Source organism: Pleurodeles waltl, chromosome 8 (assembly GCF_031143425.1).
Source record: "Pleurodeles waltl isolate 20211129_DDA chromosome 8, aPleWal1.hap1.20221129, whole genome shotgun sequence".
In the NCBI taxonomy this organism is placed as follows: domain Eukaryota; kingdom Metazoa; phylum Chordata; class Amphibia; order Caudata; family Salamandridae; genus Pleurodeles; species Pleurodeles waltl.
Genome location: NC_090447.1, coordinates 163477827 through 163505711, shown reverse-complemented (window position 1 = coordinate 163505711; position 27885 = coordinate 163477827). Strand labels below are relative to the sequence as shown.

The 27885-nt window shown below is 42.8% G+C and overlaps 1 protein-coding gene across 2 annotated transcripts in view; it reads left to right on the top strand.

Moving 5' to 3' along the window:
- NOX4 (NADPH oxidase 4) overlaps positions 1-27885 on the top strand; it is a 759149-nt gene that overhangs the window by 186675 nt on the left and 544589 nt on the right. For both annotated transcript variants that reach the window (XM_069204008.1, XM_069204009.1), the window contains exon 6: positions 3472-3499. In XM_069204008.1, the coding sequence (XP_069060109.1) occupies positions 3472-3499 (28 nt within the window). The remainder of the gene's footprint in view (positions 1-3471; positions 3500-27885) is intronic.

Here is a 27885-nt window from a genome sequence, read left to right as displayed (position 1 = left end):
CAAGCCACCCTAACTCTCGGGCTTGGCAAAGATAAAGCAAGGCTGTGCGCTCAGAGATCCCATAGCAGAGGAAGATCCAGAATCCTTCCTGGAGGTGAACTGATGATGTACTGGAGCATAATCTGTATCTGACTGTGACGCGCGGTTTCTATCTTCCTCTCCTGGAGACACAGAGTAGAAGGTTCCCCCTTTATGAAGCACCTGTAAGCTCCGCCCGCTGAGCCACGCCCCGTCAACCCTCGAAATAGGTAGGGGAATTTCCCACCTCTTGCCAGAATGATGGACAGCTTTCCAAGGCGACCCCACTGCGTTTGCCGCCGACTCGCGTGGTGCGTCGTTGATGCGCAGGGGCGCGAGGACATCTCCGCGGGGACGCACTAGTGGCAATGACATTGCCGGGGGCACACAAGGTTGCTGAAGATGTTTTGCCCCCGTGGCCCATCACGTACCCTAGTGTACAATGTGGACGCGGCAGATGCCGCGGTTTGAAGCTCACCTTCTGGAAAGGACGGCCCACCCTGGCTCTTGGGCTTAGCAGGGATGGGGCGGGGCGGGGCTGTGCGCTCAGAGATCCCATGGCGGAGGGGATCTGGAATCCTTCCTGGAGGTGAGCTGATGATGTGCTGGAGCGTGGTCTGTGTCTGACTGGGACGCGCGGTTTCTGTCTTCCTCTGCTGGAGACACATAGTGGAGGGTTTCTCCCTTTGTGGAGCACCTGTGGGCTCCGCCCGCTGGGCCACGCCCCGTCCACCCTCGAGGTAGGTGGGGGAGTTCCCGCCTTTTTACCAGGATGATGGATGGACGACTAAGTATTTTTTACCCATGTTTCTAATTATGTATTGTATGTGCAGATGTGTGTGTATAGTCGTGTGTGTGTGTGTATAAATATATATATATATATATATATATGTGTATATGTTGTTTCTGTGCCTGGCATGTTTCTATGAATTTCTGCTCTCTTTTTATCACACTTATCTACTCATCGCTCTTATGTCATGTCTCTATCAAACTATCCTCCATTCTCACTCGGACTCATCCCAAATCCCTTCGACCACTTCCATCTCCTAAATATCTCTGCCTAAGCTCATCCCTCCACCCCCACATCTAACTCACCAAACCTCACTCTACCTCTGTGACCTCCCACACAACCCTACTAAATTCTCCTGCATTCATCTCACCCTGCTACTATGCTCTCCCTAACCCTTCCACATCCTCTTTCCCCTCCGCCCCCCTTTTATTCATCTCAAGCCTTTGGATTGAGCAAATGAAGGATAAACTCCAAATTAACACTTCTGGATTTCTTTCCTCCTCCACCCCTCCATTACTCCAGTCAATCTAACTAACAAACTCTCATATCCGCAACTCAAATTAACTCATAATAATACTAAAACTGTACTCCTTATTAAATTATACTAATCCATCACTAATTCTTGTTGGGTACCGGAGTAGCGTGCTACTCATCGAAAAGCGCTTCGACGCCTCGTCAGGGGTAGTAAGCGCTATATAAATACGATTACAATACAATACAATTACAATAGAAGGTCAGCGGCGGGCAAACTGATGCACAAGAGAGGTTGGGAGGCAACAACATGGACAAAATACAAGGATGACAGGTGAGCGTGGACTACCCCAGAGGGAAGGACACCAACAGAAGAGGAAAGGAGAGTAGATAGGGGCAAGCAACAACACTGACCACAACCAGAAAGAGAGAGGGCTTCAGGGCAAGCAAATATGTATGAGGGCAGCAAACAAAGATGGGGAAGGGAGAGTGGGGCAAGAAAAATGGATGTGGAAAAGAGTGCAAATAGGGTAAGCAAAATGGATGGGGGAGGGAGGATTACAGAAAGGGAAGAGGTACATGAGGGAGTCAGATGACAGACACTTGTAGAGTGCGTAAACACAAAGAAAAAAACAAGCATTGGCAAAGCCAGTAGATTTCATCTAGCGTTGTCAGTGTTTCTCCAAAGATATTGCACAGCACCAAAGGCTGCTGTGCAACATGGCTCAAAGCAATAAAAAAAAACAAAGCACTATGGTGTGGCCAGCATTTACCGCATCATAGCACTTTTTTTGTTTATTTCATGTCATGTTGCACAGCAGCCCACACTGATGTCCAATATATATATTTTTAAATCATTAACAACACCAAATAGCTCTGTGTGAGCTATTTGGCTTTGTTATTGTTTTAGAAAGAGGATGTGGCATTACGCAAGAACTGCCGCCTGTGGAACTGGGGAGCCAGGTTCCAATACTGGCATCGGCTCAACATCCTGTGATTCTGGGCAAATGACTGAAGCTCTCTGTGCCAAAAAAAATACAAAAATGAATGTGTCCTTGCATAAAGTAAACAGTGCTTATGTAAAGTGTCAAAAACCTTCTGGACGAATTTGCACTATAAACCTACAAAAAATAAGTTTAAAAAAAAGCAAAGGAGGCAGGGTGAGTGGGTTGTGCCAAAAAATAAATAAGATAAAGGAGTGCCTTAAAAATCCTGTGCCCTGTGGAAGGACACTGGCCACAAAAAACAATACTTGGTCTATGCTCCACGGCTGGGGCAAGAGGATGACTGAAGCCCAGCCCAGGAAGAATTTGGAGGAGAGGCAGAGACACCGGCCAATAGAACACAAGGAAACAAGAGGACTTAGGAGCCAACCAATGGTAAGTAATAGTAAGCAAGGGGGGAGCTCTACGCCCCCTTTAAGCTTCCTTTTTTTTAAGAACAAAAGCTGATAGCGAACCTAACTAGTGCCTAAAATATTGAGCAGTGGAAGGACACAAGTAATGTGTTGAGGCTCCAAGGGACAGGCAAAACCCATCAAGAGGAGGTAGGCCTATAGCAGAGGACCAATAGAAAGTGAGCAAATGAGAGTGACCATGAATCTAACCAATGGTAAGCAATGGGTGAAATCTAAGCCCAATGTTAGAAAAAAAAAAAAAAAGTGTTGAAGAGACAGGAAAATGCCGCTCCTTGAATTTCACACTTTCCAGGACCTCTCTGCCAACCCCACTCAGTCTCCTAATCCTCTCTTCTGGACCCAGAGGCTATCCCTGCACCGCCACACTAACGTCTTCCTTTTCTTTCTTCCATGTCCTGTACCCACATGTCTGTCTGTTGTACATTGTTCTCCTGTACATTGCCCCGTTCCTTTGTACCTAGATGTGTGCCCCTACATAAATGGATCTCCTGTTCAAAGGGAGCTAAAGCTGCAGTTTATTATAGGATTAGCTCTACTATGTAGTTGTGTTACTCAATAATCTGTAGTTGCAAGGATGTATTGGTCATGGATTGGATACATCAGTGAAACAAACTATGTGATAAAATACATTAATCCAATAAATTACATTGCAGCTTAAAATGGTTTAATTCTGATAATTGTAAAAAGAAAATGGGCTACAAACTTGTTATTCTGCTGTTTCAGTAAAACAATCAATGTTTTTCTTGTTTAACAAATGTGATTTGTTTGATTTTAGGACCCGAGAAAAATCATATTTTCTACAGGTGAGTATTTCAATATTTACCGAAGCGCCAAAATGCAGGTATGTTGTGCATAGAATGTGCTCCTTTAGGTGGGGGGGTCAATGAAAGCCTAATTCCCCTGACATACTAGGCCTTTCTAACATATTAACCCTCCTGCAAACTATTAAATCAATAGACGTGTTATTTATCATTCGTTCTCACTTAACGCATGTAGCCTTACCTAGTCTGATATTCATTTGTTTTGCATTAGTCTTCTTACTATTTTGCATTGCCTTCATGGTGCTAGTGGCTGTAAATTTGTGATTTCTAGAGTGTACCCTCATTCTCTGATTCGGGACACAGTCAGTGACACAAGTTTATGTATTGTAAAAAGTCATTTATTTAGGGCAAGATTTAATCTTATACATAACATTTAACATACTCAAAATAAAATCTATCTTTTAAAACCCCATCCCTTTGGAACTTCTCCCCAGTCCTCCTTTTCACTCATTCCCTCACTTTTCCTCTGTTCACCCATCTTCCACTTCCATTCCCCCACACATCCCCCTTTTCCTTTCAGCCATGCCTGCTTTAGACATCCCCCACGCTATCAACCTTCACCTGCTTCTTTTTTCCCCCTGGAAGGGTGGTCGAGCCCGCATCTGACTCTCTACCCTCCCCCATCTACTGCCACACAGCACAAACCCTTTAGGCATTTTGCTGCCCCACCACGAACCCACTGCAACATTGCACAACTTTACACTTTCTCCTTGAGCCACATCTTTTCCCCCCACAAATCCCCCCAAATTAAACTAAGCTCTGTAAGATAATATGCACTGCCCAACTCTATCAAGTGCACACCATCATTCCTGAAAAGCCCTGCCTCCCCCCTCTGTAATCTCCTCATGCTTCAGCACCTTAATATCATGCGCCCAACAGAAAACCCTCACTGCTCGATTGACCTTCCTCCGAGCCCTTTCCATAGCCCCATTTTTCAGTGGCCCTCCATTTCCTCCTAGGCTCAAACTCAGTCCAGACTAAGCATGTACCATGCATCTTCTGATGAAGCAACTCCAAGTCACATTGCATATTTTGCAGTAGGGTGAGCCCTGAAAGCCATACCAGATCATTCTCCCCAGGTGCAATAGCAGAAGATCAGCCCCAAATGGCACCCCTTGTGACCAAAAACAAATCCACTCAACAACAGGGCAAGCGGCTGAATCTCCACCTTTCCGCAACCACAACCATTTCCCCCTTTCCAACTGATCAGTCTTTGACTTTCTAAGCCATATGCCCAATCGCCCCCATGCAAGCATACTTCTCGCACTTTCACTCCTACAGACCTAGCCCAGAGTTCAGACACCCGAAATGCCCCCAATGAACATCCACACCTTGCACAACCTGAACAATGAAATTTCATGAACATCTGTACAACAAACCGGTAATACATGCAAGAGCTCCAACAGTAATTAAAATGTGATAGGTTCCCTTGCCGCTTTGCTCGTTCCCACTCTGCCTCTACCCCAACCTTTCAATATTCTCCCCAAAATGTAATCTTTGGCCGGGTCGCAACCAAAAAACTATTTCCCATAAAAGGAAATGCCTGCTAATTTGCCACCTATTGTGGCGGGCGACAAACCTTTCAGTATCAAGAACAATGCAAAGCATAATGTTCAGAACTCAAGCATGCCGTTGTCTTTCACGCACAAATCCCCTTCAAAACTTTCAAAACTCCGCTAATGACATCTCCACCAGCCTAATGACCATCACACCCCCCACTCACAAATGTCTGCCGGGTCTTGTGTTGCTCTGCTCCTGGTGCTAAACTGCAAAACAGTTGCCACTGTGAACAAGACAGGGAATCTGCAACAGCATTGTTCAACCCAGGAATGTGTGCTGCTTTAAAGATGACATTTAAAGATAAACATAGGAGCATAAAACACCTCAATAATCGCAATACCCTAAGGTATTTTGCCCTCTGTCTGTTCACAAGTTCCACCACTGTCATGTTGTCCACATGAAAAACTACAGTCCTGTTGGCCAGCTCATCCCCCCCACTGTCAAGGCCACCAGTAGAGGAAAACATTCAAGAAAAGCAATTGCCTTGTGTCAACCACCATTCAGGCCATGTCTCTGTACGCCACCTCCCATCCCAGAAAAGACCAAAACTATAGGTGCCAGCTGCATCTGAGAATATCTGTACCTGCCATATCGTGTCCTCCTCCGGATAAATCATGGAGACCCCATTGAAATGTGTCAAGAATGTCTCCCACACCCTGATGTCCTCTCTCATGCCCACCAACATACGAATCCTGTGGTGCAGGAGGGAGGTACCGGACATAGCTAGCCCCAGCCACCTGCAAAATGTTCTGCCCCCGACTGCTCTGCATGCAAAATTGAGAAAACCCTGGAGTAGTTGTGCCATGCGCAAGTTGACCTTGAAAACCCATTGTAAGAAAGTAATTAAAGCCTCGAACAGCCCACATGAAATAGTGCAAACCATCGGGAGGACTCTGTCCACATAGATTGCCCCATCTAGCTGCATGCTCAGGAGTGAAAAATCCTCAGGGTGGATAGGCAGGAGCTGAAAAGCTGCTTTAATCACACATTTTGCCAGCTCAGCTCACCTGCCACACCCACAATCGAGCCGAATGGCATTGTCCACTGATGCGTACACTACCCTTGTGTCTTCTGTCGTGATGAAGTCATTCACTGATGCCCCTTCTGGCCATGACAAGTGATGGATGAGGCAAAACTCATCTCTAGTCTTTTTAGGGACCACACCCAGAGGTGAAATCATCAGATTCTCCAGAGGTCATTTTAAAAAAGGACCCACAATTCTGCCTTCTAACACTTCTTTAGCCAACTTATCTGCCACCACCGAGGCATTTCTTTGGTAGACCGCAAATTGTCTGCCCATCTCTTACTTCTCAGCGACGGGACTGAAAAGGCTTATATATCACCGGTAGGACACTAGCGGTATGTGTTGATGCTGCGGAGTGTGATGAAGCCATCCACTGCATCCATAATTCTGAGTCCACATCCCCCCACAACTTGTCTGGCTTAACGCTTCCCTGCGCCCGAAACTCTTTGTCCTAGTTCAGCCAGGTGAACCCCCAAAATGCATTTGGGCTTTGTGTATAATGTCTGTGCTTAAACATTGCGATGGCCCTGTCGGGAAATTTGTTCGCAATAGATACTGGCAGATATCAGAAAAGCCGAGGTCCAGTTGTCCATAGTTATTGGTACCCTGGGCCGGCGAGCTAATTCCCACTCTTCTTCCTTGGAGCTCTCCTTAGCCTGTATTCCCCTATGGAGTAACTTGTAAACATCCACATACTCATGCCGCCAAATCCTAGTCTTTGTCTTGTCCGCCACATGTGAACCTAACAGCATCGCGAGGCCCATATAGCGCTGCCCCGGGGATTACGAGTCCCCTTCCCGCCAGCCTTTTCATGGCGGTAGGAACCGCCATGGAAAGTCTGGCGGGAAGGGGAGTCACGAGGCCCCCTGGCAAAGCCCCACACAGCTTTTCACTGTCTGCACAGCAGACAGTGAAAAGCACGACAGGTGCAACTGCACCCGTCGCACGGCCGCCCCACCGCCGGCTCCATTTGGAGCCGGCTCCCATGTTGCGGCCGACATCCCCGCTGGGCCGGCAGGTGGAAAACTCTGGTTCTGCCCGCCGGCCTAGCGGGGATGTCATAATGGCCCGCGGGAGTGTGGCCGCACTGCAGTTCGCCAAAGTTTTAATGAGGACCTTAATCTCCTTGTGCCTAAAAAAAAAAATGAAATTGTCAAATGTAGTTGTGTAATCCCCACTTGTGATGTACAGAGATCAGTTGCTTCCTAAATAGGTTTGAGATATATACATACCAATACATACTTTAATCTTGGTGTTTCTGCCTCAAGGCTTCTTGAGAGATGTGTTCTGCCTACAATGTGACTGCAATCTCCTCTATACCTTTCCATCACTGACCTTCTGAATATGGTTAAAAAAACTGAGCTCAACACATCATGATAATTATAGATTGTGCAAGGAGTGTGGTTACACTAACCTGCTGAAAATGGGCTTATGACCTCTATTCCATCTACCTCTTCAGGAGGACCTACTGCCATAGTATCAGTGCAGAATTCTGTACCTGATCCTCCACATAATACATCTCCATCCATAGAGATTGAGTGAAAGCAACTGGGTGGGTTTGCGTTGCCTGCAGAAGTGTTGGATGTAATCCTAGCAGCTCGGCGCTAGTCTTTCAAACTGACTTCTGGTTGTTGGTGAAGTTTGTGACCTGGTGCGAAGACTGTCAGTTTTGTCCTCATCAGGAGAAGCTAGCTGGAATTGTGATGTCTGTTTTATCACAGGTTTGGAAAAGCTTTACTTTGGGGGCTGTTAAAGGTTATTTGTCAACCTTTTCAACCTTTTTTACATTGGCCTGACTAAGCCTTAATGTTTAAATTATTGGTTGTGATGTGTTTCCAATGCAGTTTTTTAAAGGGATCACATACATCTTTCATCATGCCACAGACAGACCATAACTTGGTCCTCATGTTCTTGATGTGCATGCCAGTTTAGCCTGTGCAGAGCTGTTCCTTGAGGTTGCTGACCATGAAGAATTTTCCTCATTGCAATTACGTCTGCGTGCTGAGCTGCACATGCTTTCAGTACAGCTTCCATATAGCACCTTCTTCCCTGATAAATTGATGCTTTGGATCCATATATCTTTTCTTCCAAAAGCGGTAGTGCACTTCTGTCTTGGACAGTCTATAATGATTCCTGCATTTTTCTCCATGCTATATGCCTGTAAGGGGAGGGGCTTCTTCTGTTTGATCAATGTAAAACCAAGAGCTCTCTTTTGATCTGACGAAGGAACCCAGGGTGGACAGTTCAGAAAACAACCTTTTCCAGATGTATCATTTTTTTGGATAAAATTATGTGATGCTCTGGCCAGTAAGAAGCATTCTGAGGGCCTATTGGCTCACTCCATCAGAACCCAGGCTGGTACTATGGTGTTGATGAGGAGTGGAGATCTGGTGTTGGGCAGCAACAAGGCTACTTAATGAGCATCCATCCAAACCCCCACCTTGTATTGCTGTCTCAGTGTTCAAGTTCATTTTGTCCCATTTTAATCTTGGAGGACTTCCTGGTGTAAGTTCACTTCTCAGACCCACCATCTTTGGGCAGGTCTTCTGTTGGTATCTGTTCAAAAGGTGAGGAATCTGTGGTTAGAAGTATCGATCTTGTAGATACTTTAACCTCCTGTAAGAAATTGGGTTTCTGGCTGGCATAGGCATGCGCCCTGTTCAAACAGGAACCACAGTCCTAGTCAGGGTAAATCTCATACACACTATACATTAACCTGGCTCACACTCTGGTAGCTTGGTACAGAGAAGGAAGGCATACCTTAAGAGACAATGTGTGAAGTACTTGTGCAACACTTCAGATGGTAATACAGTGAGAACACCACACAACAGATACCCCACCAGGTTAGGAAAATAGATCTTAATTTTATGAAAAAAACAAGTCCAAAACCACAACAATCCAATAAGTAGAAGTCCAGATTTGGATTTTTAAAGTATAAATTTAGTTGTAGTTCTTAAAAGCATGAAGTCCCAACTGGGGCTACTTGGTAGTGCTAGACGGGTCAAATAAGTCAGGATGACCATGATGGAGTGTGGGGCAGATACAGGGACCAGCCTTGGCCCACTGAAAAAGTACCCTGTTCGAGGGTTGTGTTGATGTCGAGAGGTGAGATGCAGGGACCAGAGATTAAATGCTTTGGTTCCAAACCTTCAGGATTCATAGGCAATGCATCGTCATTGAGGCGCGCACTTTGGGATGCATCCTTGTCGAGCAGACCTGGATGTAGATGATGCGTCATAATCGAACTGCAGAGCAGTAATGTAATGTCCTTGTCCTCAGCAGCAGGGGAGATGTGTTGGTTCCGACTGGTGCAATTGGTGATGCACAGGTTCTGGCAGCCGCAGCACTTTATACCCATTTCTAAGGGCCCAGGACTGGATTGGCACCACTATGCAGGGCAAGACTTTCAACAAGCAAAGTCCAGGATGATGTGAAGTCTTTGATTTCCATTAGATTTCAGGACAGGAGGCAATCCAGCAAGTCGTTGGACTCAACTTGGTTCTGGGGATGCAGAGATGCTGGTCCAGTCCTTCTTACTCCCAGGGAAGGAGGGCAGAAGGCAGCTGGGCAGGCAAAGCAGAGCAGGACTCCAGCAAAGTCTAGCATTCCTTCTTTCTGACAGAATGTCCTCAGGTCCAGACATGTACTGAGTTGGTGGTGTCTGAGGTCCAGTACTTATACCCATTTGTGCCTTTATAGTGGGGGAGATTTCAAAGAGAGGCATTTGAAGTACACAGAGTCCCTGCCTTTCCTATCCTAGCTCTAGAATCACTATAGGAGGTATGAAGCCCTTTGTGTAGGAAAAGGCACAGCCTTTTGAGGTATGTGTATCAACTCCTCCCTCCCATTCTGCCTAGGATGCCCCATCAGGATTTTGATGGTCTGTCAGTCACACCTGAGCTCCCTTTGTGTGTGACTGTCTTTAAGGAATCCACAAGGCCCAGCTGTCACCCACTCCAGAAATGTATTTAGAGACAGACGGAAGGCGCAGAATGGTTAAAGTAAGAAAATGCCAAATTTCTGAAAGTGGTATTTTCAAGGTTACAATTTAAAACCTGACTTCAGCCTAAGTTGGGATTTTAAATTGTGATTCCAGAGACAACAAACTTGGGGGGGGGGGGCTATCTCTTCCCTAATGGAAATTAAATGTACAAAATGTAATACGATAATCCAAATGTTAAACTCTGGGATAGATAGACCTTGCAGTAGTGAAAAATGAATTTGAGAGTTTTTTCACTACCTGAACATGTAAAACTAATATGTTCAACTTTTTAGATACACCCACACCCTGCCCTTGGGACTGTCCAAGGCCCATTTCAAGGGTGACTTATATGTACCAGAAAGGAAGGTTAGGCCTGGCAAGAGGGTTAACTTGCCAGGTCAGCATGGTAGTTTAAAACTGCACACACACGCTCTGCGATGGCAGGCTTGAGACATGTTTGAAGGACAGCTGAAGTGGGCGGCACAATCAGTGCTTCTGACCCACTTGTAGCATTTCATGTACAGGCCCTGGGCACAGGTAGTGCACTTTACTAGGGACCTACAAGTAAATTAAATATGCCAGTTATGGGTATGCCAATGTTACCATGTTTTAAACAAAGAGCACATACACTTTAGAACTGGTTAGTAGTGGTAAAGTGACAAGAGTCCTAAAGCAAACAAAAACAAATTCAGCAAAAAGTGAAGGAGTAAGGAAAAAGGTTTGGGGTTGACCCTGCAGAATGAGCCAAGTCCAACACCTCAGGTTCAACACCTCTGTCTCTCCTACAATTCTGTGGAGTGGATATGTGTGATTCATAAGAAAGGTCTCGACTTAGATTTTACACACTGTTTCCCCTACAAGCTATCATGATTGATCCCCGTTTGAAGGCACAGAGCTGTTTCAGAAGAAAAGTGACGTTGCCACACAGTGGTGGATCCTATATACTGCCCTGTGCCATCAGTTCCAGAGGTGGAGTCTAATAGCGTGTGGTCAAAAATTGAGGCATCAGGAGTTAGAAAAATGAGGATCCACCACACAGTGTGGTACCAAGGGTAAATAACTTGTGTGACTATTGCAGACCAAAGTTAAGAAATATAGTCCCAATCTTATGTGAGTATTAATGACATTAAATGAAGACATCTGTAGTCCTTCTGGAAGGAAAATAGCAACCTCCAGTGTCAGATGACATTTTTTTCAAAAAATCTATAATTCGAATTTCATATGCTTCATCAACGCATTCTCTTTGACTACCTGCCAAGTGATCTTGCTCCAAATGCTTTGGGAATTGACAAATAGCTTGTTGTAATATATTTAGAACATTTCAGCTATGTGGTAGGATACTCTAGTATCCAGGTTTTTTTTTTTACACTTATAGCATGTACAGGGTGGATCAGGCACAAGCAAATATTGGAAAAGCAATGAGTGCAACTGTGTGGCATCCATTTTTGCACTGTATATATAAAAGAGGGATGAACAGAGTGATCCAAAGGCTGCCTTTAACTCTGCATTCCTGCTATAATTGGCCACCCTTGCAGGGCAGCCCCTGCAGCCTGTGCCGTTCTTGCTCACTGCAAGGCGCTTTACAGTGGTGTAGTAATGCGCCACCTAAATCGCATAAACTCAAAGGGTAGGCTTGAGAAGCCGGGTTTACAGGTCATTAACTTTCCTTTCTATGTGACTCTAGAAACATCTGCTGAGGCTCTCACTGTTCTGGTAAAAAGGTTCTTTTAGCGTGCACATTTTTGAAGGAGTGATAATGCTGTCCCATTAGCTGGAGGTTCTTTCACCTGCACCTTAAAGGCTGTCACTGCCCTCTCACCCACTCGGCTGTTCAACCTGTGACTGACTACAAGAAAGGCTGAAAGCAAGCTACTACATTTAATTTTAATTTCACAACTCTGCACTAATGCACAGGATACCAACATGTATTCTTTTTTTTCAGTCAACAGTATATTGCATTGTGAGGTTTATGGTTTTGCCTTTAACAGCTTCATCATCGGCTCAAATCCACAGCATGCAAAGTGCTGTTAGTTAAATTACCAAAAATTGCTGGATGTGTTATACAAGATGTGGAACACTTTTTAGTTAGGTTTTAACATTTTGCAGATCTGCCTACTCCATTTGAAAAACTCTTTGATATGTAAAATCAAAGGTAAACTCTGCTCATATATATTGTGATGGCTCACTTGTTCTCTCACATCATGCCTTAAAACAAGCATTGGCAATGTGGACTGCTTTTTCTTATATTTAGTGGAAGTTGAGTTTCTCAACACAATATTGGTACAACATTAACAGCCACAGCACAGCCTTCTACATAAACTATAAGTGAAGGATGGGTGGCAGTAGCAGAAGGAACATACCACCAGTCTCTCACATATACTGAACAGGTACATCAAAGATGGCTAGCACGATAAAGAGTGAGTAAGAGGTGTTACAGAACGGTTGTATGATTTTAATATACAGATAAACATGCAAGAAGTACAGCCAAGTCTCTTATAGAATTTCCATACATTTATGTACTCACATAGGATGATAAACACCTGCTTAGTACGGTATGCTTCATCAGTGGGTTCCATAGTTTGCGTTGGGAAACATTCTAGACTGTTACTGTTCACAGGTTGTACAGTTTGCCAGCTATGGTGTCTCTAGTTTTTGTAAAGTTGTGCCACTTGTGTTTACATTTATGTTCTCATTTTGTTAAATTGTCAGGCTTATATTAAAATTGCATGTGGGTGAGCTAAAATATGTTTCTCTACTTTATGTCTACCAAAAGAATAAAAACAGGAGGGCCAAACAACAGATCCCACTTCTCTTTTCCATCAACATGTTTCAGTGCTCCAAATGCCAGTATGAACTCAGGCGTTGTCCTCAGGAATACATTTATCTTGCATTAAATATTATGAAATAATAATCCCTGCTACATAAGGCATGTGCACCAGCATCAGAAGAGGGGATGGGCAATGGTGAAATTTCCTGAGGTCCCACTCCTTGAAGAGGTCTTGTAACTTGCTGCTGGTGAGTCTTTCAGCACGTGCATCATGTTTCACATGGCAAGTCACTGTGATCGTAACCTGCAATATGAAACAGGCCATGCCCACATTGGCAAGCCACATTTGCAGCTTACTGGGCAAGGGCAGTGGGGATGCATAGGGACTGTGGATTACTTATCCAACACCAAAGCTGCCAGTACCCATTGGGAGGTGGAAGTGAAGCGGTGATGGCCAGACCCCATAATTCTCAGTGGACCCATCTGTATTGAAGCTTGTCTGGAAAAGCAGTCCATGGAGGCTGAGAAGAACAGCTCCAAGCTCAGCCTCGACCTTCAGCCCTTTTTGCAAGTATCAGTGACTGACACTTTATTTAAAAACTTTATATAAAAAAATGTATTTTGGATTGTTTCACTTTAGCACCTTAGATCATATCACTGCACTGAATGGCCTTTATTAAAATTAGTGTGCCAATTTTATTAATGACTCAAGTTGTCCCATTTCTTGTACACAAGTCATTTTGTTTTTTAAATAAATGGAGCAACCTTATTGTCTGTTAAACCATACACAAGAGAGGCTTTTGTACAGAGTACATCCTGAACTATTTCAAGGTGCTGTCAAATGTGAAGATCATTGAAAAGGGACTAACAATGACGAAAATTAATTTCCTAGGTTATCACTGTTTGCTCAAGCCTGAAAGCTGGGATTGAAATCAGGTTTTCTGATTAGGCTTTGTGCTATTTAGAGCCTGTATGGATATTACATTTCCCCCCTTTAGCCCTGATGGCAATTTTATTATTGACCCAAGAGGTAAGTGGGTTGTCTTAAGCCTTCTTGTAGAAGGAATACATTGGTGTTATTGATCAGACAACATTATAGTATAATGAACTGTATACATGAGAGGCGTTTGTGCAGCACTCATCTTGAACTGAATTATTTCAAGGTGCTCTCAAATGTGACGATCACTGGAAAAGAGGGAGCGAGAAGAAAAGTAATTGCCTTGGGCCACACAGTTTGGTCAAGCTAGGAAATTACAATTGAAACCTGGAACTCTGTGTCAGGGCCACACTACTGTTTGTAATAAAAGCCTCTTTCTTTAGTTTAAAGGACAAAGTTTATTGAAAATATAAGTAGTAACAGTCATATGGTATGCTGAAACAACATAGTACTATGCAAAATGATGTAACCGCTTACATAATAATCCGAGAGAATAAAAAATAAATGAAACGGGGAAGGGATGAAGAAAGATAAAACACATTTATCTGTAACTCAAATAAAGTTGTACATGAAAAAACTAGTCAAAGTGGTAGAGCAAATTGGTGAATAATACAACAAGAATGATGTGAACACTACTGTGAGACAACAGTCGACTCATTTGAGGAGTTCAGGAACTTTCAGCACTTCTTCAGTTCAAGGATGGTGGTGATTGATAGTTGTTGCAGAGGACTCCTGATAAACCGTGGGTAGTGACAAAATAATGTCTTGTTTGATAGCAAAAGTCAATGGAGTGGTATATGCTTTGTTGAGTCTATGCTTGTAGCAGAAGCCATACCACAATGCTTGGAATTAATCATAGAGAGCATTTTTCCAGTTTTTTGTTGTTTGTTGGAAGGCAACTTCAGTTAAAAAATCTAGAATTTAGCATTCAAACAACAACCATTCCAGTCTTCTGAAAGACTTTCTAAAAATTAATGTATAAATGTATAAGGTACATTTACATTACACATAGAATTAGTCTACTTCCACACTTTTAACCGAAATTGATATGTGTTTGGACATTCAAATGAATTGAGTTGTAGGTCAGAGATATTACAAGACACACAGGGGGCATAGTATCTTTCAAGCATTCTCAAGAATATGACGGGGCATAAGGCAAGAGATCAACTTATGTGTAAAAGACACAAATTCTCAAAAGGAAAAAGAATTAAGAAAAAAGGACCCCAAATCTGCTCACAAAGGAAATCAACCGGTATTCTCATCTGTTTGACAAAAGGAAGTTTGTTTCAAAATGAAAGCAGTAAGGTACAATCTGAAATTCGGAAAATGTACTCTTCTGTGGTATTTAATATGTTGTAATTGTTTAAGTGACGTTCAGGTTTTTGTTATTCCATAAAAAGGAAAATTTAAAAAAAGAAGATGGAATAATAATGGGAATTGGGTAAAGATATAAAAAAAATTCAGGGACTAACATCATCTTGAAGGAATCCTGTACCCCATCATGATAAAAATAAGGGGTTCCTTCCGGAGATAAGGAATACAGGTTAGCAGGAAGGGCAGTTAAACTGAGAGACAGTTCATTTTATGGAGTTAGCAAACCAAAGACCTAAGTATTTAATTTTAACCGGATTTCAATGAAAAGCTGAGGAAATAAAGTCTTATTTAAAACACCATTTATTGAATGGTATGATCTTATATTTATCATAGTTCAACCTGTACCCTCAAAGGGAGGTACAAATATTGACTTCAGTAAGAAATGTCAATAAGCAGTAGTCTGGAGATGACACATATAAAAGGATATTATTGGCATACACTGAAAATGTAAGCTGTTTATCGCCAAATTTAAACCCATGCATATTAGCATTCTGTCTAATTCTAGATAAAACAGATTCAAGGGCTATAATAAAAAGTAAATGTGAGCGTTGATGTCCCTATTGAGCCCCTCTTTTTAAGAACAAGGAGGGGAAGTAAACCAATAACAAACATAGAGGCTTTGGGAAATGAATATAAAAGTGAGACTACGTTAATGAATTTCAGTCCAAATCCAAACCAAGTGAGAGTAGAAATAAAAAAAAATGCCAATGCATGTGGTCAAATGCTTTCTCAGAGTGTAAGGCAATAGCTGCAAAGAAGTATTTGAAGAGATTGGGACCTGCTCATAATGTTAAAAAACAGTCTAGTATGGACTTCTGAGGAACAGGAAGAAGATTTAAGTAGAATAAAAGCAGGACATAATCGGAGATTAAAACAGCACTAATATCTGCATCTTAAATATGTTGTGAAAGGGCCTTTCAAACAAACAGATGGTCAATCCTGGACTGGGAGAAATGAACAGGAGAAATGAATGTATATTCTTTTAAACTGGGATTACATTGCCTCCAGGAATCTATAAGGAATGTTTGCTTAGTAGCAGTGGTAGATTGTTGTGGATAAAAGAGGGGATAAAGGTGTTTGAGGTTTGATCAATAACACAGTTAGAATCACAATCCATAACACAATTAGAATCATCACCAAAGCTTAAATAGTCATCTGTGATAGACATTAGATTGTGTGAAAATAGTATTCAGGATTGGTTTATTTAAATGTATAGGAGCATATTCACAAAAAATAGTATAAGGTATTTTTTAAATTAAATTCACTATAATCCAGTGTCCTTTCAAATCTAGATCTTGGGATATCCGTGTCACCTCATCAGAGGTTTTTTAACCTCTGTATCAGCAACGTGAGTTTGTTTTAATAAAGCAATGTCAGCATTTAATATAGATAAGTGGGGCATTGCCCTTACCTTTTGATGGGCAACCTAGCCCCTCAACACTGCATTATGTTACAATTAAAATCATTTATAACAAAAAAACTTTAACATGTACTCTACACATAAAGAAAAACTCTAAGGAAATTCAAATATGCTTTGGAAATTAAAAAATATAAAAGGACCAAAGTTAGAATAGGATAAACGAAAAGAGAAGAGACATGGAAAATTAAAAAGTAGAACAAAGAAAGAAGGGAAAGCAAAGAATGGGAAAGGAAAAAACAGATAAAATACCAACAGTATAAACCGCTAAAAAGACATAACAGACTAGCAAACAAATGGTTGAGGGTGATGGACCACACAAGGAAGATGACACGACTGGAACCCGAAAACAGCTGAGTGGTGGTAAACCAGACCACATGTATGAATATGGTCATACATCTGCAAGACGTGGGAGAACAATGCCTAAGGAGAGAAGATAAACAAGAAGCAGATGATGATTAGCACATATGTGATTACACATGTAAGCATTAAGATAAAGAAGACAAAGTGGAATTATTCAATACAATATGCCAAACAGAACACGTGTAAATGTTTTACAGCAAGCACTAGACGACAAACTTCAGGATACAAATAGCCTAGAATTATCTATTGCTTCCTCTTTACAGTTATATATACATTTAAAGAGATTTGTCTTCATACATTGTAGTCTTGTTTTTATAAGTCACTGTAAATAGTCTGGGATGAAAAGGACCAAATCTGGCAGTCAGAGAACGAAGAGCTGGCCGCAAGTCCAGAAATCTTTCATTTGTCTGCAGTGCTTTTGGCTAGAACTTCAGTCAAAAATAAGTGGTGGTCAGACCAAGAGACTCAACCTTTACTTTTACCTGCTTCAATGACGGTAAAAAGTTCAAGCTATTCTAAGAAGAAAATAATGGCTCTGGGTTTTTGAGGTGACCAGGATCGGTGAAGACTGGCCAAATCTGTGCATCCATTTAATATTTAAAGAAGTTGAATCTGGCATTTCAACCACTTAAGGGATGAAAGATTGAAAAAACGAAATAGGATCATATTCCTCCAGTCCTTTAACTGGACCATACATGTGAAGGTTGTTTTGATGGTTACGATTTTCCAAATCTTCAGGCAGTTTTTTAGTTGCGTTACTTCAGACTGGAGACGTTACAATTTATGCCTAGCATCTTGCAAGTCACCAACTTGTTCCACTTGGGTGACTCTGTTGTCTATCAAAGACCATTTGTCATCTGTTGATGTTTTCTGTTGCTGTCTTTGATGTATGCCTTAAGAGTTTGTATTTTATCTAGCATGAACTCCATGGAAATGGATGAACGAGATCTGACCAGGGAGGAAGGATCTTCCTTGGCCCTTATATTATTTCATAAAGACATTGTCATAGCAATATTGGAATTCAACTTCGAAAATGTAGCAGACTGAATTGTACCCACTGAGGATGAAGAAGATTAAATAAAATCTTGAGACTGATTCATGGTGCTCTCAATGGTGGTATCCACAACAGAGAAGGAGTTGGTAGTATCCACAGCAAATGTCTGCAAAACAGGTGTATTAGGAGTAGTTAGTTTCTAGTTCCTAGTTTTCCCCGTGTGTGAAAATGGGAGTATTTGTCGCTACTTAGATGCATGGAATATGGTGTAAATAAAAGCAGAAGGGTACAATATCAGTGAAAAATGCTTTACAAGAAGTAAAGTAGGTTAATAATAAAATACAATTGAATGTTTTGTCAAAAATGACTAGAAAGCAGCATAGTGCAGTGAAAATGAGGCATGCATTTCCTGAGGAGGAAATTCAAAATGGCAGCCACAACTATGGTGTCAGCGTGCACACCGTCAATGGCGTTTTTCAGGGCAAATAATACATTACATTAGGTGTAAGAGGTGTTCCTCTAAAATTGTCGGTTTGTAAAGTGGTCGGCGGCTAGAAAGATGATTGCGGTCCGACATTCCCCCTCGGTTGTCCCAAAGCTCTATTAGAATGTTGCCAATGTTCGCCTGCCTCTAGTCCACACCCTTCCCAATAAAATGTTTTGAGTAGCCTGGGCAGGTAATGCAAGCGCATTCAAAACTGCCTTTGTTTCTATTTGTTTTTGTTTTTTTTAATGAGGCAACAGCAGTAGGAACACCAGAGCTACATCTTGGGTAGGAACAGTGCAAGTTTCCCTTGTTCACAAGACAGGTACAGCTAGGGTAGCACTAGTGCAAGCTTTACCCATCACAGGATAAGTACAAATCAAACAGTTGCCGTGCATCCTTCACTGCCTCACAGAATAGGGACAACATGGCAGTAGCAAAGCAAGCTTCACTTTCTCATAGAAGGCAGTAAGTACAACCTTCCATTTCCTGCAGAACATATCTAGCAGGTCAGAGTTGTCCAAACTTTCGTCACCCATAGAACATGTACACTAAAGGGAGAGCTCTAGAGTCAGTGCTTAACTCACTGAGCGAAACATATAGGAGGATGAGTGAGTGAATATGCAAGTTATTACACCATTCCCACTTAGTTGATATTCCACATCAGTTCCCTGAAACTTCTGCTGCTGTCACTCAGACCTGATGTTTGTGTTGATTATTTAGTTTTTCATGTAGTAAGAATTTGCAGTCATCTGGTAGCTCAGTGTAATTGGGAGCAGCCTCACGATAGCCTAAGTAGCAATGCTCTAGGCAGGCAGGCAGGTGCCAACAAATCAAGAAGGTTTTGAATGCATGCTCATCAGGCTATGTGCAATCCCAGCCTCGGTGCAGGATCTGTTCAAAGGGGCCTCCATTGGCTGTTATTTTAAAATTTATTTGACTATTAAATCTATAAGGCTATGCTAACAAAGACCGTAAGCTTCTTATTTTTTGTAAAATAATCCATGATATAAAAAGCATAATAAAATCTGAAGCCAAAGATAAGGCAACATTCACAAACCTACAACCTTTTTAAATAAAAATCTGTGGGGGTCATTCTGACCCTGGCGGTAAAATCCGCCAGGGCCAACGACCGCGGGAGCACCGCCAACAGGCTGGCGGTGCTCCCTTGGGCATTCTGACCGCGGCGGTACAGCCGCGGTCAGAAACGGAAAACCGGCGGTGTACCGCCGGTTCTCCGCTGCCATGGGGATTCCGAGCCCCATACCGCCATCCTGTTCCCGGCGGTTTTGGCCGCCAGGAAGAGAATGGCGGTATGGGGTGTCGTGGGGCCCAAAGATTTTCAGTGTCTGCCATGCAGACACTGAAAATCGCGACGGGTGCAACTGCACCCGTCGCACCCCTTCCACTCCGCCGGCTCCATTCGGAGCCGGCATCCTCATGGAAGGGTGTTTTCCGCTGGGCTGGCGGGCGGCCTTCTGGCGGTCGCCCGCCAGCCCAGCGGGAAATCCAGAATACCCGTGGCGGTCTTTTGACCGAGCAGCGGTATTCTGGCGGGCCCCGCCAGGCCGCCGGCTACCGCCGCCAGCCAGGGTCGGAATGAGGCCCTGTGTGTATTTTTTGTTTTCATCTTTATTCGAAACATGAGAAAGAAATTGTTCTTCCAGATGCACTTAAGCAGTAAAAGCACTAGTATGATGTCTAATACAGCATGTTTTTCCTTAGTATAAATTTAATTACCAATCACGATACAGACCTTGCACCTTAATCAATGATTATGCCAAACAGAACCATCCGCCACCTTGACTAGTGGTTGAAAACTGCGCAGCAGACTGGATTACCCCACTCAGTTTCTCCAATTTACATTTGCACTTGAAAAACCATCGCATATGAGAAACCTACACCTCAAAGAATAATACCACAGTTTAGCATGTATAGTATAATACATGAGAACCAAAGGTGGAGTCTTGGGCTGCAAAGGGCAGGAGACAAGCTTACCCCCTACCGCCACCATTTATGCACCGTATTTAAAATACGGCACACAGTGGCACATGTTAGGGGCGAAAGCATCATTCTATGTAATGCGTTTGATGTACTCTGCAGGAGTAGCGCCAAAACAACGGTACTCCTGCAGAGTACATAGGGGCCAATTCTAAATAATGGAAGCACCCTTTTAACACCTGCTCCGAGCAGGCATTAACAGTGCCGTACAAAATGGCACAAGGAAATTTGTTAGATTTCTTTGTGCCATTTTTTCAGCCCCCCTTAATGTGGGAACGCCCCCTTTGCATACATTATGCCTTGTGCAGGCATAATGTAACGCAAAGGGTTACAAAGTGGTGCAATGCATGCATTGTGCCACTTTCTAAATGTGGTGCGAGTTTTGGCCTCGTTGGGCCACATTGATGTAAAAAAAAAAAATACGTTAATGTGGCACGAGGTTGCGCTAGGGCCTTATAAATATGCCCCTTAGTGCATTGAAAAGTGGAATCGTGCTAGAATAGGATCTGGGTTAAAAGGTCACATCATATTTGAATGAGCTGCTATTGTTATATATCCCTCGGAGGCCGGTGAGTCTTTCAAACTCAAAGCCAGATTCACAATTACAAAAATATATTTGTAGACAGCACAGAGAGTCTGCCAAATGCCCATGGCCAGTACAGCAAAGTAAGAGTCAAACAATCCACTTGTTAGGGCTATCAAATTTGCCATAACCCATTACATCATTGATTGTTTCATTATGTTCCTTTTCTGTTTACATGTGTCAAGATTTGTTTCTCCTGAAAGCACATTTCAATGAATATTTAAAAAAAGAAAACTACTTTAAATTAGACCTAGAGTCGTACACTTTATTGATAAGTTTTCCCAGCTCTGTGGTTTCATCCTTATTAAATAGAAGAACATTTAGTTATATATCTAATAATACTGGAACTGCAAGTTTTAATTAACTGTTTCATGGTGTCTGCATAACTTTTGGCCTGCAGGATTAAATGTTCTAATAAATAATATAATAAATTAAACAAATTAAAGAGAGATGAGATTTAAGTACGTACTGTTGCTGCACTCATCCCAAATCAAATTAAGTTTATTTGATGGCTCAAAGATGGCAGATTTGTTAATGTGTAAGTAAAATAGGACACGAATTAACTATAAAGATGGAATACCAAAAAGACAGACAACACCTGAGAAAATAACATAACATTTTATCCATTAGTTATCAGAACACAATTTTTTTCTATTATCCAAGATAAAAAGATAAAACAATAGTCATTTATAAACTGATTGGTGTCTGCGTTTCGGTATTCCCATTCCCTCTTCTCGGACAAAAATGATCACTTGTTCTTCTGCTTATATTGCCATAAGGATAAGAAATATGTACTTTTCAAATCATTTTTATTTGATAAGCAGTCGTGGTCCGCACCTTTATAGTGGAAATTTCATCTATCACGTTTGTGGAGCATTGAGCTACCCACATAAAAAATGACAGAACCATCGAGCCATTAAACTTTTTCCATGTAGCTTATTTCTTTTTTTTCCACCTGAAAGTTAACACATGGTAGCCACCATCTTTCTTTTCCTTCTATTCTTCCACACTTTTGAAACGAAAGAGAGGCACGTACAACTTTGTTTTGTTGCGTGAATCTTTGTAAATTAGCAAAAATGTAAATTAGCACTTGTAAAGCGCACTACTCACCCGTTAGGGTCTCAAGGCGCTGTACTCGTACCGCTATGGAACCCCTCCTGGCTTTTCCCTGTGAGGGGCCCACTCCTGAGCACCCCCAGGGTGAAGCCAGGCATCCAAGCGCTGTTGGGGCCGTTGTGGAGATTAAGCAAGCTATTGCCCAGAGTTGCAGAGTGGGACCCATGAATTAGATTAGGCACCGAGGCGAGAATTATCTGGTCAAGGGGAATTGAGCCCAAGACCTGCCGAAGCGGGACTTGAACCCTGGTCTTGAGCCAGATCTCTGCTTCAGGGTCTGCCGCTCTAACCATTGAGCCACACTTCTCCACTTCTTTCTAGTGGTTGGGTCCAAAATAGTCTCTTTTCTAATTGTGTTTTATTTTTTGAGTGGTGCTACGTCCCTATCCAGACGTCAAACATATGCCACCGATACCCACAGTGTGGGCACAATCTTCAAAATCTTTTTTCTGCTGTTATGTCTGGATGCATAGGAGAGCTCCCGCATGAACAGAAGTCATCGGATTTTGGCTTAAAATACCGGATTTCTTCAACTCCAAGAGCACATACTGAAGGATGCTGAGGGAAAGCTGCAATCTCCACTGAAAGATTTGGGGTTTCCAACCATTTAATCCATGTGCTCATCGACTGTATGAAATGTAGAATGCATTTGAGGCCTGGAGCCCTCACTTTTCAGGTTCTGCCCGAACTGACACCACAAACTTGCACAGAAGGATAACCATCCAACCAGCTGTGTAAACTGTGCCTACTAAAAGGATCACAAAATGGAGGGCTGTGATGCCTGTGCTGAATTCTATCTGAAAATACTGAAAGCTAGGTAGAAGCAGAGTTGGGAAGACCGCTCCATGGCACAGGGACCGAAGCACATTCCAAGACAGAGAGCAGAGGCCTACATCAATAACAGAGAAATGGCAAAGGGATAGTGAAGAAACTGACGTGGAAAGCTAGAAAATGCTGAAGAGATCGGCTGTGAAGGATGCTGAGGGTTGCAAAAACAGGGTAATATGTCATGGTCAGCAGGAGGCAAAGCCAAGAGCACTGGACTCCAAGCACTCCAAGTCCACATAGACTTCAAAATCCCATGGTGGTGGAGGGCAAACGCATGCACATATAGCCCCTCAGGTCCAATCATAGGGATACCGCAGATGGCAAACCTTCAGAAAGGGCCTCACCTCTGAAAGGCAATCAAGAGCACAGAAGGGAGTAGGAGTCATGGGAAGCGGAACAATAGTGCTGATAAAGAAAACTTTAATGCTAGAAATTGACTAGAGAACACTCAACATCGAAAAGAAGAAGAGGCATCACAAGGCTGAAATAGAAGCCTTGATCAGGAGGAAGAATGAGTTAGACAACATCATCAAGTGCTGTGGAATCCACCTGCAGTTCTCATAGGAGAAGTCAATCAGTGTCATAGAAAAGGAACTGGGGCTGCTACCAACTCAAGAACCAGTGGCAATCTTTGAATACAAACAGAAATTTGAGGGATGCCCTTTTCAACAGTGAACATGTGAGGGACGCACCTCCGAGGAAGGATGGCAGAACATGGTCTCCAACTCACAGGAGAAGGAAGTCGACACCTATCCTTCAAGACCCTCACTAACTGGTGACACTGCTGTTTACAACGCAGTGGAGAGTACAGCTACCTACACCTAAGGGCGTTAAACTTGAGTAAGAGGGGGTTGAATCCTGTTTCTTGTTGGAAAGCCTGCTGCCCTATCAGAGAAAGAGCCAGTTCTTGCCCATGCTGCCCAATGTACTGGATGAGGGAGGGAAGCATTGAGGAAGTCTGCCACAAAAAAGTGGTTATCGGAAGGGTAGTGCTAAAATATGAACACTTTGCTCAGAAGCCTGCATATATCAGGGACAATGTCCGTATTGATTCAACTATAGTCTCTATGACGCCGAATAGGGCAATCTCCTGTGCAGCAGTGGGCCTATCACTCAATAAGGAGAGCAAATATGTGGAAGTGGTGGGCAGGATGAAGCTTTCTGTTGCAGTTCTATGTAGAATCTTTAACTCCAGTGCCTTCCTGGATAGGTACGGCAAGTAACAGTAGGAGTAGATGGAGGGCCTCCTACAGAACCTCCCTGAGCAATACCAAAAAAGAGCCAGGAGCATCATTCAGGAAGAATACACCATCAGCAACACATGCCTAAAATCAGCCCTGTATGTTCCAGACATGGCAGTTTCTGGATTCACGGATGACCTTCCCACCTCGCAGAAAGTGTGGAACATTTGCAACAGAAGAGGGAGAATGTTAGTATAGCACAATGGAAACCACAGCCAAGGAAGTTAACAGGGGAAAACAATTCTGAAGATGGCATTCATGCTGTGGGCCTTTGGGGGTGTCGTATATCAGGATAGGAGGGACATAGCACCAAATAGTCAACAATGATACCTACTAAATAAAAAACCCAAAATGAGACAATTAAGGACCCAAACACTTGATGAGGAACAATGCATGACATGTGAATCGAAAAAGTCTTCAGGTTTCAAAACTATTCCTAAAAGAAAGTAGTTGTTTTGCTTTTTTAAGTGTTGAGTGCTGATGGTGAAGTAACAAACAGTAATGTGCCTCTCTTCCACTTGAAGTGTCAAAGAGGGTAAAAGATGGTGGTTGCCAAAAGTTTAGTTTCATCAGTTAGCATTGGAAAAAAGATAGAAGTTATATCAGAAGAAATAAAATGACAGGATAAATTCTAGGATTTTATGGTGTTAGCAGTGGAAGGTGGAAAAAACATGTTGGATAAAACTTCACCTTCAATTACTTACAGCCTAAATCCAACAAATCCAAGGGCTATCATTCAGAGAAAGATCACATAACCTAATCCCTCCTCACCAATAGTTATTTATTATTTCATTAAAGAAATGGAGTCCTACTAGAGAGTCCAGAGGAACACTGGCTAGCAGAAAATGACCAACATTCTCAAAACTCACTTGATTTATTATGTTATTTCTCATCTTGAGTTGAAAGCGTAACTGAGAAATTAAGAAAGGAAGTCTGATATAACCAGTAGTTGTTAAATATTGTCTTGTTTGACTATTCCATCGCAAAATAAGTTACAACTCATAATGGAAGAGAGCTGAAAACTGCCCAATCAGCCAAGTATTTGAACCAACTACTACTGGTGATTGTTCCTTCTCCATAATAATACCCAGACCTTAGTGGTCCATATACAGTCAGCCTAAGACTTATTATGACCCTGCTCTGACTAGTTTCCCTGGAGTATGCAGTCACAGGGCTATATGAATTCTTGAAGGAAGAAATCTGAGACGCCTAGTAGACAGTGCCAAAGCATCAGAAAGTAGAACTGGCAATCCTACACTGAGAAAAGTAATCTCTGCAAAAGCCACCAGTTAATTAAGGCACATGGTGATGCACTATAAGCAATGGAACCAAGGCCTCTGGCTATACATGAGGTTTGTAAATCTCAAATTTTCATTGTATGCAAAATGATGAACAAACCTGTAACAGAAATACACAAAGTTGATGCAATGTAGTAAATATATGGAAACAGGGATACACAAACTGTTAATTGGCTATGTTTGATAATTGGAGGTAGCAATATTCCTGACAAAAAGAACTGATTTGTATCTCTTTGATGTTGATTAAGGCTTCAAAGATCTAAACCGCCCAAAGCAAGCACAATTTCAACAAAATCGTTAATAGTACCCACAAATTTAATGCTCAGTGTCTCAGAGTTCGTATGTGTAAGAAATTAGGTTATTGGCTGTGTAGGGTGTGCGTCCTGTGCAAATAATAGGTCTGCAATTATCTCCTTACTGGCAACCAAATAGTGCATTGTAGCACTTGACTCTCTCAATGTAGCGAAGCAGAGCCTTCCAAGGCCTATTCAGGGGATGTGAGGTGGCTAGTAAACTCCATTTGCTGGCACGCATACCAACACTCAATAAATGATAGTACAGGTTCAGCTTTTTCTTTGAAAAATGAAAAGTACATTGATTAAACATAACCTGCTAAATACTTTGCATTAATTTAGAGATAAATACATCAGGCAGATTACATTTGGTAACATTCTTAAATGATATTTGACCCTTAGTGGGTCATGACCCAATAATCACAATACGCCTCCACTTTTACCAGATACAACATCGCAATATAAGGGCGTCCTAATACTTGAATCAGGCCTATTGGCTTTGTCAAAGGATTACAACATAAAAATACGCGTCAAGCCTTTTGACTTTGTCTAGAAGGTCACCATATTAAAATATAAAGCGATCATTTTGACTTTAGTGAAGGGTCACCACATTATTTGAAAAATAAGCACATATTAGGATTCACCATGAGAGTGCTTGAAAATAAAGTAAAAGGTCTCCCCAGGTCAGGCATCCCAGGATCTGGGAGACATAGGGTTAGTTTCCTAAGTCCATACTGTGGTGGTTTCTGCACCTCTTGCTGTACACAACCACATGTCCAGTTATGGTTTGTAGTTCCCCTGTCCACACTGGGGAACCAGAAGGACCAGAATAGTTTGCAAATAAGCCTGCAAGGGGCTTTGTGGGGGCACTCCTAGGCAGGGAGCCATGCACATTTTATTCACAGGTTTCCCAGGCTATGGAGCAGGTAGAGTGTCTTCGTGCAGCAATTTTTCCTGATTACTTTATTTTGGGGTGCCGTAGTCCCACCCAGGGTACTCCCAACCACTGTCAATTGAGGAGCAGTGGTGAGAGCCCACTCTTGCGCTTCCTGCACTGGCTCCTCCGCACACTTAATCCTCCTATTCCCACAGATGGCTGGTTCATCTGCTCCTTCAAGATACAGAGGGATGGAGAGGCATAAGTCATGCTCCCATGGCGTTGGCCTGCTCCGAGATTCCCCTTTGTCATCAGTCTTTGGTCCTTGGGGGATGGGGTCCCCAATGGGACAATAGTAAGTGCCACAGCCCATGAGATGGGGTCCCTTGGCTGAGAATGAGGCAGGGGAGGTGGCCCTATGAACAGCCATTCCCTGGTCAAAGTAAATAAATAAATGTGCACCAGCCACCGAGCACTGGGCCACTCTGGGGTAATGAAAGGGAATCACTACAGAGCACCATGCACTTGATGAGCATGTTTAAATGGACCGTCTTCAAGGGTGCAGAACTCTGGCTCCATTGAGGAAAAGAATAATAACATTTGGTGCCGGGAGAAATACGTTAATTGGGCAGAGTTACCATCTTCTCAAATTCAAATTTAGCTATCGATTTAAAGGGCTAACCATTTATGTTTCTGTTGTGGGGTTCCCAAGGATCAGTGGATGTTCACACAAACTGGCAGCCATTGAGGTCCGTTCAGCAGCCCATCTCTGTTCTCGTGGTGAGAGTTATGGAGGATTCAAGGCATTGTATTAGTTGCCTTGTCTTCATGGCTGGCTAGGGGCTTCCAAGAAGGTTAAGGCAGCTACCTGAAAGTCCAGCAGAACTTCAGCAGGCTCATTAAGCTTAGATCTCTCTAAACAGAAATGGGCAAACTGCCGTGCCACACTCTGGATACATCAAAAGCACCAACATTACAGTTGAGTCCAAATATGTTCAGTGAGCTGCATGGCTGAACCCAAGGCCAGTTTCACCCTTTTTAGGGCTCATCAGTCAGGTATACGTTGGTTCCTGTGCCACAGTGAGAACAGCACTCACGTCTGGGCATACCTGTCACAATTAGGGCGTCAACTAGAAAAACAACAAGGTGATGGACGGAATGCATCCCAGCCCATCGTTTTTTGACTACTATGCCATCTGAGGTTGGACCCAGACATGTGCAAATCAGTT